Genomic DNA, 14,986 nt, shown 5'->3' on the forward strand with positions numbered 1-14,986 from the left:
CAGTCAGTGGTAGCTTGGATGGCCAGGGCATCATACAAAAAACTAAGACTGTGTGGTTAATTGCTCAAAAGACAAAAAACTGATACAATTCGAAATACAGACAGTTGAATAGACAGACAGACCATGAATAAAAAATCAAAAAAGAAGCCGAACGCGGGGGTCGAACCCGCAACCTTGAGATTAAGAGTCTCACGCTCTACCGATTGAGCTAGCCCGGCGAGCTGATATCTGCGGATCTGCTTTTCTTGCCTGATCAGGTGGACTATATTACACAACCAATCAGGAGAATGGTTGCCTAGCATGTGGGCGGATCATTTGCTCTGGTTGTGCCCCTGGTACAACTTAGGGCTTAGTCTAGGTACTGCAGTGGCTGATTTTCTGGACACCCGCATGTGCGCCTCCCAGCCTTGTGACTGGATTGGCTGATGTTTATATCCATGGTTCGGTTGGCCATGTGTCGGACTCAGGGGTAAAATCGTGATAATGACTGAAGAAATGCTGCATTCTTTGCAGTCATCTTCAAGTATGAGCAGATGAGCCCTGGTATATTGATCAGATGCACTATTGAGGAATGTGTATTGTGATTGGTCATATATTGATTGCCAAATGATAGGTAGTCAGTCAAGAATCCACGTCGATCCCTTACTTCTAGTCTATCTATTTTCTGGTCTAGTCAAGGGTCTAGGGACTCAGGATGGAGCCTAAAAGGAGTCTAAACCCTGCAGCCTGCCAGTCCACTTTTCTAGTCTCGCGTCTAGTGCTTACAATCTGTCGCATGTGTCGAGTCCTCATGCCTCCACTGGTCGCCTAACACATCTTTTCTTTGGATGTCCACCATCCGTCCATTCATTCATTGCTTACTGCTGTCGCGGTTTATCCCTGTAGCGGTTTACTCCGCCAGCAATTGAGGGGAACCCGGTCACTCGTTTGTCTTGCTTATATGTTTAGAACCATGATCCATGGTCGTGTGGTAGACTATCCATTCCCTTGAGTAGACTGTTCGTAGATTTATACCAGAGACGCCAACGGACGGACACAGAGGCAAGACTACACCCATTGTATTCATGAAAAGCAATACTGACTCTCCCCCCGCCAGGCCTCGTCTTCGCTCACTTATCCTATCTGCAATAGTAGCGGCGTTACTGACCATGCCCTGCCTGAGCGTCCTCCTAGTCGTAACCCTGTTACATCCCGCCGTCAAAGCCACCGACCTCACATCCCACGTTAACCTCTTGTAAGCTGCCCCTCCCAGAAATTCGCGGCAGATGCTAATGCAACCACAGCACCGGCACCCAAAATGGCGGGAACAACTTCCCCGGCGTCGCCCGCCCCTTCGGCATGGTCAAGCTCGGCCCGGACCTGCTCAACCCCGGCACAGACGCCTACTCGGGCTACCTGCCCACCGGCGCCTTCTCAGGCTTCAGCATGATGCACGAGCAAGGCACCGGCGGGGCCCCCAAGTACGGGACTGTCGCGCAGTTACCGCTCGTCGGCGAGGTGCGCGATCCGCTGTCGAATAAGACGGTGGCGCGCGCGGGAGCCGACGAGGCAGAGGTGGGACACTACCGCGCGCGCACGGCGGATGGTGTGACTGTTGAACTGGCTGCGTCCGCGCGGGCGGGCATGTATCGGTATACGTTCCCGGCTGGGAAGACGGGGAATGTCCTTGTGGATGTGTCCCATGTTCTGCCGTCGTTTCGGGGGCAGGGGCTTGGACAGGGGTACAAGGGCGGGAATTTGACAATTTTTGCCGATGGGCATTATGAGGGCCATGGGGTGTATGATAATGGGTGGAATCGGTCGCCGGATTGGGCTATTTACTTTTGTTAGTTGCGTGTTTGACGGGTTGCTTGGATGCTTGCTAATGGTTGCATTGCAGGTGGTTACTTTGATGCTGAGCCGGTCAGCAACGCGACGTATATTGGGACGGATGCGCAGGGCAGTGTCAAGCAGGGGAGCGGCTTTGCGTCCTCGACCTCGGGGTCGACTCGTGTCGGAGGACTGTTCACGTTTCAGGACGACGTGGTGACGTCTCGCGTTGGGATATCCTGGATCTCCACGCAGAAAGCCTGCAAGCATGTCCAGGATGAGATTCCCCACGGGACAGAGTTCACCTCTGTTGTTGACGCCACCAAGGCCGAGTGGAACACCACCGTCTTGTCCAAGGTGACCACCACCAACACCAACGCCACCAGCCTCGAGCTGCTCTACACCTCGCTGTACTTTATGCACCTCATCCCCACCAACCAGACAGGCGAGAACCCCAGCTGGACGTCCTCAGAGCCCTATTACCAAGATATCTTCACATACTGGGTATTCCTTCCCTTTCCTTACATGCAACACCAAACTAATGAAGTAGGACCTCTTCCGCTGCTCCACAGCCCTCATGCAAGTCCTCCAACCCACCGCCTACGAAGAGCAAATCCGCTCCCTAATCGACATCTGGCGGTTTGAAGGCTACCTCCCCGACGCCCGCTCCTCCAACTACAACGGCCGCACCCAGGGCGGCTCCAACGCCGACAACATCCTCGCCGACGCCTACGTCAAGGGCGTCCGCGGCTCCGTCAACTGGGAAGACGGGTACAAAGCCCTAGTGGAAGACGCCGAGGTCGCGCCCCCCAACGATCCCATCGACCCCATGGCCCCCGACTCCTCCACAAAAGAAGGCCGCGGCGCGCTCCCCGACTGGATCAGTCTGGGGTTCATCACGCCAAAGTACACCCGCGCCGTGACGCGCGCAGTCGAGTACGCCTGTAACGACTTTGGGGTGTACCAAGTCGCATCAGGACTAAAGAAGCAAGCCGACGCGGAGAAGTATCTCAACCGCTCGCGGAACTGGCGCAACCACTGGAATCCAGAGCAGACGTCGCTGGGATTCTCGGGGTTTGTGGTGCCTCGTGACACGAGCGGCTTTCTGGAGACGGACCCCCTGGCGGACAGCGGGTACTGGGGGGATCCGTACTACGAGGCGAGTTCGTGGGCGTACTCGTGGGCGAGCGTGCACGATATGAAGGAGACGGTTGGGCGGATGGGAGGCGAGAAAACGGTTGTCGATCGGCTGGATACCATGTTCACGGAGGGAGCGAGCGGGTCCAGTGGGATGATCTTTGATCCTACGAACGAGCCGTAAGTCATCGTCTTCTGCTACTGCTTCTGCTTCTGCTTTTGGTCCAGAGTACAAAGGTTGCTGACAAGCTAGTATGTTCAACATCCCATACCTATACAACTACGTGAACCGCCAGGATCTCTCCGTCGCGCAGTCCCGCAAGGTCGCCAAGAAGTATTTCAATACGGGCGTCGCAGGGCTACCTGGTAACAGCGACGCTGGGGCCATGCAGACTTGGCTGCTCTGGAACATGATCGGGCTGTATCCGATTACAGGGCAGACGACCTTCCTCATCCACTCGCCGTGGTTTGAGTCTCTGGTTATCGATCTCGGTGGTGGGAAAAAGCTGCGTGTCACTGCAACCGGCGGTGATGGCAACGGTGACAGCAAGATTTATGTGCAGAGTCTCAAGGTTAATGGGAAACAGTGGCGGAAGAATTGGCTGACATGGAGTGATGTCTTTGAGAATGGAGGGACGCTCGAGTTTGAGCTGGGAGAGAGCCCGAGTGACTGGTTCACCGGGGAGCTGCCTCCCAGCCCTGCGTCGTAACCGGCAGGCCGGTGAGTGAATTTTTATGACAGATGAACAGATAGCATAGTGTACATAGAGAATTTGTCGATATACCGTGGAGCCAATGTGACGTCTAGTGATGTACTGACCATGTTCTCGCCATGTAGGGCACTTTGTATTTCGTTGAAATGAGAATCATTACAAGACAAAGTAATGAGCCACAATTCCTGACGTCAAGATCAATCCATGCTTCTGTCCTTCCAGCCTTACGGGGTCATGTTGATTAGGTCGTATAGCTGCGCCGCCAGCTGCGTGAGGACCTTCGCCGTATTGTTGCATTCTATCCACCGGGAGATTGAGTGTTCCTGGAATAAGACCCAGGCCTTCTGTTGTTCAGCCTGGTTCCGTCTACAGGAGACAGGACCTTGAGGTCTAAATTTTAGGTACATGAATCCCCTTCCTCCTCTAGATACCCCTGACTGACGCTGCAAAGTGCAGTATACATAGACCGAGAGGTGTTCCACACTCTGAATGACCACTAGGTGATTATCTCAGCCTCCCATTGAAGATCCTCTGCTATGACTTGGATGTCAGTCGCCATTGGCTCCTGACCAAAGGTAGCACGGGCAATCCGCATGACCTGGGCAACAACACAATGGTAATATCTGCAACAACGTAGGGCTGACTGAGTCAAGGCAGAATCTCTGACACGCTGGTATATCAAGGCCAATGGCAAAGGCTGGCTGGCCATCGAGAACGTCCTGGTTCAGTTTGGTCTTTTGCCCAGAGGTCCGGTATTGAATCAGCGACTGTAATTGCGGTGGCATGTTTCATAGGCCGTGCTTCGTAATTGAGATTGTAGAAGTCGTATGGAGGTATGAGCAGGTGGATAAGATGTATAAGAGTCAATCTGCAGTGCATGCAGTATCTAGCCGCCGTGTTCACAATGGATACATGTGTGCTTGCCCCAGCACCAGAAAATGTACTTGGATGGTCTGGCGAGTCGGAACTCCAATTCCTCGGCAGCTCAAAGCTGGATGTCCTGCATCTTCGAAGGCTTCTCCTGTAAACACGACATCGCGTGCGAGTTGGTGACGGCGTCCAGCAGGTAAGCTGCAGTAGCGCACTAATTTGTTGCCAGCACGGCATTGCGTCGTGCCCATCAGACGGTGCAGCTGGCAATCCGAAACTTCTGTAAATTGAAAGTAGGATGCATGAGGTTGTACCACTACACAGGCGACTGGTTGAATCCGTAGACTGTTCACCAGAAGAGCGCACTTGCCCCCATCATGGAAAGTCTCCAGAGAGATCATATCCAGGGCAGCAAGATGAGTCATGTTCGCATTATAAGGTAGACCGAAGGCAGCGAATAGAGCAATGGCATTGGCTTCGTGGACGCGGCGTTTTAGCTGGTCGATAAGAGCAAGGATTTCCAAGGTACGGCGGGGGGTCGGGGAGCGTAGCCTGGCCAGCAAGACGTTGGTACTCAGCAAACCAGTCCATCTCGGCGTCATTACCACCTGACCTAGGTCTCGGGGCGGCGCGGCAAATTGCTGGGAACAGAATGGCTAAGTAACCGCAGAGGTTAAAGGCGCGGTTGTACATGGGCGTGCTGTGATCGTGCTAGTGGCGGGTACGTTTCAACAGAGTGATGAGCAGGGTGCGAAGCAGCATGGCTTGACCAACCGAGACGCTGTTGGTCGAAGCAAGAGAAGTGCGACGAGTGAGTCCGAACCTCTGGAGAAGGCGGGACAGATCGTTATTGTACATCACAACGGGACGGGGCATCTTGAATGCCTGGCGGAGGATTAGTGGAAGTAGGCTATGGTCTCCAAGGTTGTCTCATGGTAACATTCCCGAATACAGTGTCTCAGGGGACAGGGCAGCGCATAGGAGCCAGTAATCATTTTGGTATGGACCTTTGTATGGTAATGCCGATGATGGGGAAGATAGTTGTTATTCCTTTAGTACTGGCTATCGACGGGATAAACATATAGCAATCAAGCCACGTGATGAGCCGACATGCAACAGTATCCCCCCGAATTAAAAGAAAAAAACAAGAAACAATTGAAAAGGCCATAAGCAATAGCAAAAGTCTGAAGCTTTCAAAGGTCCACAATGCTTTTCTTTGAGCATAGCCTTTATGACAAAAACCGTAACTCGGGCACTGGTAAATCCCTTATTCGATGAATGCAGGGTGTGTTGCAGTTGTGGCTCCCTATACTCATGAGGACTCTGGTAAGGTATCTGTTTGCACCCGGCGAGAGTGGCCAGTTATTAAGGTTTTTAGGTGAAAGCTTCGCCCGATTAGCCGTGCTAAAGTAAGTCCGTTTGATATGCCGCAAAGCCTTCATGGCGTCCTCTGCGTACATCGCGTCCGTGGTGTAACCACTAGCTTTGGCTAGGGTCTGTTGCAAGGCATAGGCGGGTTTTCCCCAGGGGAAGTCTGTTGTATCTTCAGTGATCTTGAGTATTGCACTAAGGTGCTTGCAGGATGCTGGCCACGTAGCCCGATTTGTTGTGATTGTGGCAGGGATATTGTAATGGTCTGACAAGTCTTCCTCTTTGGCAGGTGTATTGATGTCCCATTCCGCGTGTCGCTCCGTGACTCAGTCGAGGTAAATTTTCCTCGCCATCCTCGGGATAGTCATTCGCCCAGTCGCCCGCGAAGACTCATTGTTCTCGGGGCAGGCGCGGCAATGCAGTGTGAAAGCCACCACGCGCGTAGACGGGTTACAGAAGTAATAGACCTCATCAGTCTACGTATATGTTAGCAGCGTCGACGAAAAGCACCGTGTGGACGGGAAACACTCACGAAAATAGTTACTGTCTCCATCTGAAATGTCATTGCAGGTGACCGCCCTGCAACAAGCACAATCTCAGAATCTTTGCCTTTCCTCGACGGGAGCTATGCTCGACCATCTCAGCCTCCGCCTCCACCTTAGAGGTCGTCGAGATTAGCAAGCTGCTCGTCCCAATAGGCTTTATCTTTAGGATCAAGATCATCCTCCTCCTCCTCTTCGACAGGGCGAAGGGACTCCTCGAGCTTTGCTATCTTATTGTTGACGACTGCGCTGAAGCGTACCAGATCCCCACGAACAAGCCGAAGATGTTCCAGATCCTCGAAGTCGGAAATCGAAAGAGGCCAAGCAAGAACGATACCATCGAGAGGGTGCTTCTTCTTTCTCTTCACCGAGGGAGTCGGTGAAGCCTCGATTTGTTCACGCCGACGCTTACCCAGGAGGGCACCCGACATCATCGGAAAAGGGTTCGATGGCTGTAGAGTAATCCGTTTTGGTGGTGATGGAAGCCACCTTAGTGACTCCCATCCGGAAAACTCGTGGAAGAAGATTGACTCAGTGGCATGCATCTTAATGTCTGTCTCTTTGTTCTGTATATGTCAGTAAATTGGATATTTCCCTCCTGGTTAGACCTACATGTACATGCCTGCCGTCATTTCCGCCATCATCAACAACGAAAATTGTTCACAGAAGTCCGTCTTGCAACACGGATTGTTGATTCCAGACTTCCTAAAGATCATACTGGTATGAGCGCCCAGAAAGTGGAGGAAATGGTATCTGGTCAAGGACGGTTGCAACTCGGCGAGTGCTGCGACAGTTCCGCACGTTTTGGGCTAGGGATGTCAAAGCGTTCATCAAGGGTTCTCAATGGCAGATGAATACCTCCATGTATGTGTTTAGGGAGGTTCCCATGTCGCGGAACTATTTATACGTGCCGTTGCACATAGGCAGTGCTGTTACGAAACCGCGTTTCTTCTTTGGAGGGGGCAACGGCACTGTATATGTGCCCTTTCCCCGTCCTAGAAGCATTTAGCAATCTTCAACAACCGAGACGGATATGATTTCGACCTACCTTTCTAACGTCGTCCCCTGCTAATAGAGGTCGCAGTCCGCATGCCTGGAACAGTGTATTCCGTATGCAGCCATTGAGAGTACTTATAATAGACTGTTTCTTCCTTCTGGCCGTTAGTCCTTTGTTGCAGGTAATCAAAGAACTAAGCAGGAAATATTTGACAAACCTGTTTTCCTCGTCCTCTTTTCTTATCAGGCAAGCTGCGGATTCCCTTTGAAAGGGACCCTATTTGCGCCAATCTTCTTATTGCGACGAGGGGTTAGCTCGCCGCAGAAGGCCATACTGCATTTGCTTGGCTTGCAGCTCAGGTCTAAAGATATGGGAAGAGGACTGTGCTTTAGGACAGTCCATACATATATAATGAGGCGGACGAAAAACCTCACGAGTCCAGTGTATCTTTCTCGGAATGAGTAGATCCAGTCACATAGCCCAGACAATCCTCTTTCATCCACTTCAATGAATTCCGCGGGTGCACCGCGTCGACCTTCACTGTTTTGGAGAGATACAGAAATTTCCGGATCAAGCAGTGAATATCATGCTCACCCTCCCTTTCCCTATTCACTGCTTGTCAATCCAGCTGCCTTCATCTTTTTCTTCTTCTTCTCTTTCTTCTCGTCACTTTCATCGGAACATGGTGCTCACCCATATGCTTGATAGCTCTATTCCAAAAGTAGATTGTCAATAACCGGATCTTGTCAGCCTCATGGCTACTGACAGCCATCCTTTTATTTCCGTGTCTCAAATATACAAGACGTCTACGCCAATCTACCAGATATCCCGCAAAACCTTGCCGGCTGATTACTTTGCCAGAGAGTATGATCTTCAATAGCGAGATTCCTGCTGGCTGGCTAACTGCGGATATAGTTATTTAACAGCTGAAGATCGGATGAAATGAACCTATTATGTCTCAAAAATGAAAGAGGTGAGATGGCCGAGTGGTTAAGGCGAGTGACCTGGATGCTGCACAGCACTATAACTGTACAGTTTATATAGGCTGTACAGTTTAAAAAACTTCACTTGACGAACCCCACTCTTATCATTTCAGAAAGAAAAAACCACCTATAATATTGGGAGCCGCTACGGCCATACTGTCTTGTTACTGCCATCTCAGGTTTACGGCATTTTTTGACGTTCTTGGCCACAATGTCGCAAAAACCCGCTGGAAAGGGGTCAACCCGCCGACCACAAGAAATCAGAATTTGGACGTTCAAGCACACGCCCTCCTAGAGAACACCAACAATCCAATTCCGTTGAACGGCTGTTTCACTACGCAGGTGCTCCACCGTCTGAAACAAGAATAATGCCCCGGAAACGCCGTAGTTCCTCAACCCCAAGCAGAACTCGCAGAATGACAAAGATATTAAGCAACGCAAAGCCACGTATGTAGGAAACGTCGATAACGCAGCAAGATACACAACAGAACAAGAAATAGATGAGTGTCGCAACTGATCAGCGAGTCTGCCTGCGAGTCACCATCCTCTGCCGCCGTTTCTAGTCACCTCCTGCTTTCTACCCTGCGTGTCCTTTCGTTGCATTGGTACGCGCGTCAGCCCATTCGGAGGTATTCCGTCTAGACCTAAGCTTCGCTGATTGATCGGTGGAGAAACCATCGAGAGTGAGAAGCCTTCCAGAAGAATAATTTGGAGGAATCTATTCGCTACACAAAACCACAGCAAGCCACGAATCCCCATATATCCACCCGTCCCCTGAGTTTCACCTTATAGATGTGGAGATTACTCAGGAGGCGTAGTCCAGTGAAGCGCCGACTTGGAGTCGAGTTTCAGACAATGTCGGCTCTATAAATGTAGTTTAGCACTCCCGAGATGCTCTTCAGGGCTTGAGGTTGCCACTTATGCCCTCACATTCCTTTCGTTTTTGCTTTTGAGAAGCTCTGAGCGACAATGCGTCTTCACGCCTTTACTTTGCTCTCCCTTCTAGGGCTGGTACCTAGCTTTGTTGCTGCATCACTCTCCGGCTCTGTCGGACCCCTGACCTCAGCGTCAGCAAAGGCGGCCAAGAAGACATGCAATGTGCTCGACTATGGAGCAAAAGCAGACAAGAAGACCGATCTGGGACCCCCTCTCGCGGCGGCATTTGCGGCCTGTAAGTCGGGTGGGCTGGTGTACATCCCCGCCGGGAACTATGCCATGTCCACCTGGGTCAAGCTGGCAAATGGTAAGGCATGGGCGCTGCAGATTGACGGAGTCATCTACCGGACCGGCACGGATGGCGGCAACATGATCATGATTGAGCATACCAGCGACTTTGAGCTCTACAGCAGCACGTCGTCGGGTGCTATGCAGGGCCTGGGGTATGAGTTGCACGCCGACAACAACTGGAGTGGGCCTCGTCTACTTCGACTGTGGGATGTCTCGGACTTCTCGGTTCATGACTTGATTCTCGTCGATTCGCCCTCCTTTCACTTCTCTATCGACACTTGCTCCAATGGGGAGGTCTATAATATGGCAATTCGTGGTGGCAACCATGGCGGACTGGATGGTCTCGATGTGTGGAGCACCAACATCTGGATTCATGATGTGAGGATTGGCTTCCATTCCTCGATACGATCAAGATACTTTGGATCACAAAGGCTGATTGATCAATAGGTCGAGGTGACGAACAAGGACGAATGTGTAACGGTCAAGGTATGACTGGAACATAAATCTTCTAGTATGTGTGGTGCTAACGCAAATTTAGAGTCCCGCAAAGAACATCCTCGTGGAGAACATCTACTGTAACCTGAGCGGTGGTTGCGGCATGGGCTCCTTTGGAACAGACACGGATATCAGCGACATCACCTACAAGAACATCTACACCTGGAACTCGAACCAGATGATGATGATCAAGGGCAATGGTGGCAGTGGCACTGTTTCGAATGTCGTTCTCGAGAATTTCATCGGTAAGCAGCAAGCACTTTCCTTTTGTCATTCAACATACAGGCGGGCTGACCGAGGATTCAAAACGGCCATAGGTCACGGCAACGCTTACTCCTTGGACATCGACAGCTACTGGAGCAGCATGAGCGCCGTCTCAGGAGACGGTGTCGAACTAAGCAACATTACGATCAAGAATTGGAAGGGAACCGAGGCGAACGGCGCACAACGCGGGCCCATCAAGATCATCTGTCCTGACAAAGTGCCCTGTTATAACATCCTCATTGAAGACTTTGCCATGTGGACCGAGACCGGCAGCAAGCAGTGGTACTCGTGCCAAAGTGCCTATGGTTCTGGATTCTGCCTAAAGTCAGGATCTCATCACACCTCTTATGCAGTGGCCACAACCACCGTCAGCAGTGCTCCGTCAGGTTATTCGGCGGCGAAGATGCCTTTGGATTTGTCGACTGATTTCGGCAGCACCAAGTCAATTCCGATCCCGACCATTCCCACATCTTTCTATCCGGGTGCAACTCCTTACAGCGCTTTGATGTCCAAGCAGTCTACCAAAGCTGCCAAGGCACGCGCGGTTGACATGAGCGTGGAGACACCTGCAGCCGCATCCCGGTCAGAGCAAGTGGTGCAGGGCGCTTCACAGGAAACTGATCAGCCAGCTCTTGCGAGTGCTGGTCCTGTTCCTTCGGGTAATCCTGGTCCAGTACCCGCAGGCGGCAATCGACCATCGAGACACCGTCATGGTCACCACCACTTCGGGAGTGCAGCATAATTCTGCCTCTCAATGGTATTGTATCCCCCATCTTGAGCTCGATGATACGATTCCAGCTTCATGCCGTTTCCAGAGCCTTTTGTGTAACATTTTAATCATACCGGACGAGCTCCGGGTTCAGTTCTGTTCGACAAGATTCCATTAGTTTGACTCATTTTCATTCTGCATGATTAGCTAGGTTTTCAACTAGTTTAAATTTGGAAGATGAAAACATCCAAGTCACTGAGGTCACTGCACGTCTGCGAGACCTCACTAAGCGATTTGTTGCCACTCTTGTCTCATAGGGGCATCCGCGAATCAAAGGGCGGGGTCACGCTCCAATTCGAGTAGTGGCTCATAAAGCAACATTCATAGCAACAGATCGTGCATAATTGTAGAGGTCCGGAAATAATGTAGCTGACTTATCGTCGTTTCTTCAAATCATGCCTTTCTCGATGCGGGTACGACCATTGTCTCATGGAGGGGTCTCGTCCGGCGGTTCAAGCTGCAAAGTGGAGAGCTCCAGACCGGCCCGCAAGGAACAGAAAGGGGAGGTTGTGCGCTGCCACAGCTTGTTCCACCTTAGTAGGCGAATCAATTGCATCGTCCCTTATCAGTAGGTGGCAATTGACTTTAATAACAAAATGCAGGGGTCGTCCAAGCGTTGAGACGAAGAAAAATTGGGCCCGGTCAGTAGAGAAAGGAAAGGTTGAGAAAGGTGATGTCACTTGTGTTGGGAGCTTTGGCCTTCGATCTCTGCCTTAGGCTAGCCTATCTAAGACGATGCTCCTCCCCCGCAATGGGCTTGGGCTTGCTCAGGGACAAAAGCAGGTTTCCCCCCTCCCGGTCCCTTGCAATCGTTACATTTTGTAAAACGAAAAAGTTCTTCGTCTCTCGTCACCGTCCTTTTCCTACATCTTTTCGAACTGGACGTTGTTGGTTGAACTGAGTATATCCTCTGTCACTTCTCTTGCGACGCTCCATCATCCGCAGAGAGCTTATCGCTGCTATCTTCTGTAACCATGGCTTCGACTGAAGCTTCAAACATCGCGCAATCAGCGCCTCCGGACGGCACAGGTCAGCTAGAACTCGGAATCGACCCCATTTATCTGCTAGGTCACTCATACTCTACAGGCGTTATCCAGTTAGATCCTTGGCTTGAACCTTTCCGCGACGCTCTACGACACAGATTCGGGTTGGTCGAAAACTGGATCAAGACAATCGACGAAAACGAGGGTGGTCTAGATAAGTTTAGCAAGGTTAGTATACTTCATCTCTCCTCTAGTCGTGTATTTTGATGCTTAGCGTTCAAGGAATTCATTCTCATGGTGGAATTGATATCTGAGCTAACAAAACTGCATTCTTGATCATAGGGCTACGAGAAATTTGGATTCAATGTCAATGCCAATGGAGACATCACATATCGGGAGTGGGCTCCCAATGCTGTGCGAGCTTACTTAGTCGGTGATTTCAGTACGTCACACGCCATAGTCTAGCGATCGTTTGTGCGCATACTGATTTGAGCAGACAACTGGGATGTAACAGCGCATCCCATGACAAAAGACGACTTTGGCGTGTGGGAGGTTACGGTGCCCTCGAAGGACGGCGTGCCAGCCATCCCTCATGATAGCAAGGTTAAGGTAATTTCCCGTGATGAGCACAGTCCGCAGCCCTGTGTTGCTTACACATCGTCTAGATTGCGATGGACCTTCCCAGCGGAGAGCGAATTTACCGGATACCTGCGTGGATCAAGCGTGTGGTCCAGGACCTCAAAGTGTCCCCCATTTATGAGTCCGTGTTCTGGAATCCTCCCGAGTCTGAACGGTACAAGTTCAAACATTCCCGCCCGAAGAAACCGGAGAGCCTCCGCATCTATGAGGCCCATGTGGGTATCTCATCCCCCGAGACCCGGGTTGCGACATACAAAGAGTTTACGAAGAACATGCTGCCTCGCATAAAGTACCTGGGGTACAATGCGATCCAGCTCATGGCCATTATGGAACATGCCTACTACGCCAGTTTCGGATACCAGGTCAACAACTTCTTCGCAGCGAGCAGTCGTTACGGCACACCTGACGAGCTGAAGGAGCTCATTGATACAGCACACAGTATGGGCTTGACAGTGCTTCTCGACGTTGTCCACAGTCATGCGTCAAAGAACGTGGACGATGGACTGAACATGTTTGATGGAACGGACCACCTATATTTCCACGAAGGAGGAAAGGGTCGGCATGAGCTGTGGGACAGTCGGTTGTTCAACTACGGCCACCACGAGGTCCTGCGCTTCCTTCTGAGCAACCTTCGTTTCTGGATGGAAGAATACGGCTTCGACGGCTTCCGTTTCGACGGAGTTACGAGTATGCTTTATGTACACCATGGTATTGGAACGTGAGTGGACTCTTGACTTAAATACTTGACTCATCCGCTAATTTTTCGTCAAGTGGCTTCTCAGGTGGATATCACGAATACTTTGGCCCCTCTGTGGATGATGAAGGTGTGATGTACCTGACTCTCGCCAATGAGATGCTCCATACTTTGTATCCCAACTGCATCACCGTGGCAGAAGACGTCTCCGGAATGCCGGCCCTCTGTTTACCTCACTCCCTCGGTGGCGTTGGGTTTGATTACCGCCTCGCAATGGCCATCCCAGACATGTACATCAAACTTCTGAAGGAAAAGTCCGATAGCGAGTGGGACATGGGCAGTCTCGCCTTCACCCTGACCAACAGACGTCATGGCGAGAAGACAATTGCATATGCAGAAAGCCATGATCAAGCGTTAGTCCCCTCCCAATTATCTGCAATGACAAACCATAAAAACTAACTTCTCCAGCCTGGTCGGTGATAAAACGCTCATGATGTGGCTCTGCGACAAGGAAATGTACACCCACATGTCCGTGCTGACCGAATTCACACCCACCATCGAACGAGGCATGGCCCTGCACAAGATGATCCGACTGGTCACCCACGGCCTGGGAGGAGAGGGCTACCTCAACTTCGAAGGCAACGAGTTCGGCCACCCAGAATGGCTCGACTTCCCCCGTGCCGGAAACAACAATTCCTTCTGGTATGCCCGCCGCCAGCTCAACCTCACCGAGGACCATCTCCTCCGCTACAAGTTCCTCAATGAGTTCGACCGCGGCATGCAGTTGACCGAGGAGAAGTACGGCTGGCTACACTCCCCACAAGCCTACGTGAGCCTCAAGCACGAGGTCGACAAGGTCCTCGCCTTCGAGCGCGCAGGTCTGCTCTGGATCTTCAACTTCCACCCCACAGAGAGCTTCACCGACTACCGTGTCGGTGTCGAGCAAGCAGGTACCTACCGCATCGTCCTGGACACGGATGATCCGGAATTTGGCGGCTTCGGCCGTAATCTCAAGGAGACCCGCTTCTTCACCACCGATATGCCCTGGAACGGACGTAGTAATTACCTGCAGGTCTATCTTCCCACGCGAACAGCGCTGGTATGTACTCCATCCACCTTTCCCCGTTGGCGATTCATAAGCTAACAGAAGCTTCAAAATGCAGGTCCTCGCCCTGGAAGAAACACTATAGTCATCTTAATGGATTCATGCCACTTGTGGTCGCGTTCGATGCTAGTCATTACATGTTGATATCAAATATACTGCGCTATCTAATAAGCACGAACGCACAAAAGCTTCGTCTATATAAAGTTCATCCTGATTATTTCGATAACATATTTATGTCCTTGTGCGGTGCAATGTAGATACTGTCCGTACTTCACGAATCATGTTGTCTTGCAACCTATATATTTTGTGGTCCATGACCGGGAATACCAGCAGCATGCTCAATGCTCCATGAACTTGAACTCTCGTCATTTTGTGCCTAATAACTGGA

General features: G+C 51.3%; 5 protein-coding genes and 1 non-coding gene across 6 annotated transcripts; 3 read left to right on the plus strand and 3 right to left on the minus strand.

Moving 5' to 3' along the window:
• Positions 1-145: 145 nt before the first annotated feature.
• On the minus strand, positions 146-218 carry ALT_t134. The gene has a single exon. It is a non-coding gene; the product is annotated as a tRNA-Lys (tRNA).
• An 846-nt stretch (positions 219-1,064) lies between these two features.
• ALT_6868 (alpha-1,2-mannosidase family protein) lies at positions 1,065-3,656 on the plus strand (the record flags this gene model as incomplete). The annotated part of the gene is made up of 5 exons (XM_033559588.2): positions 1,065-1,234; positions 1,284-1,825; positions 1,880-2,313; positions 2,360-3,126; positions 3,200-3,656. The coding sequence occupies 5 exons, from the start codon at positions 1,065-1,067 to the stop codon at positions 3,654-3,656; spliced, it is 2,370 nt and encodes a 789-aa protein (XP_033415479.2).
• Positions 3,657-4,644: 988 nt separating this feature from the next.
• ALT_6869 (uncharacterized protein) lies at positions 4,645-5,405 on the minus strand (the record flags this gene model as incomplete). Its single annotated transcript, XM_089600144.1, has 4 exons — positions 4,645-4,743; positions 4,844-5,081; positions 5,143-5,240; positions 5,304-5,405. 4 exons carry the CDS (start codon positions 5,403-5,405, stop codon positions 4,645-4,647), a joined length of 537 nt encoding a protein of 178 aa, XP_089455606.1.
• Positions 5,406-6,558: 1,153 nt separating this feature from the next.
• Positions 6,559-6,987, minus strand: ALT_6870 (uncharacterized protein; the record flags this gene model as incomplete). Its single annotated transcript, XM_089600145.1, has 1 exon — positions 6,559-6,987. The coding sequence occupies one exon, from the start codon at positions 6,985-6,987 to the stop codon at positions 6,559-6,561; it is 429 nt and encodes a 142-aa protein (XP_089455607.1).
• A 2,404-nt stretch (positions 6,988-9,391) lies between these two features.
• Positions 9,392-11,150, plus strand: rhgB (putative extracellular rhamnogalacturonase; the record flags this gene model as incomplete). Its single annotated transcript, XM_033559586.2, has 4 exons — positions 9,392-10,027; positions 10,097-10,135; positions 10,188-10,389; positions 10,462-11,150. The coding sequence occupies 4 exons, from the start codon at positions 9,392-9,394 to the stop codon at positions 11,148-11,150; spliced, it is 1,566 nt and encodes a 521-aa protein (XP_033415477.2).
• A 1,001-nt stretch (positions 11,151-12,151) lies between these two features.
• ALT_6872 (1,4-alpha-glucan branching enzyme GLC3) lies at positions 12,152-14,683 on the plus strand (the record flags this gene model as incomplete). The annotated part of the gene is made up of 7 exons (XM_089600146.1): positions 12,152-12,388; positions 12,503-12,602; positions 12,657-12,769; positions 12,826-13,517; positions 13,571-13,906; positions 13,962-14,592; positions 14,657-14,683. 7 exons carry the CDS (start codon positions 12,152-12,154, stop codon positions 14,681-14,683), a joined length of 2,136 nt encoding a protein of 711 aa, XP_089455608.1.
• Positions 14,684-14,986: the final 303 nt, after the last annotated feature.

The sequence above is a fragment of the Aspergillus lentulus genome (genome assembly GCF_001445615.1).
Source record: "Aspergillus lentulus DNA, contig: Alt12, strain: IFM 54703, whole genome shotgun sequence".
NCBI classification, from domain to species: Eukaryota; Fungi; Ascomycota; class Eurotiomycetes; order Eurotiales; family Aspergillaceae; genus Aspergillus; species Aspergillus lentulus.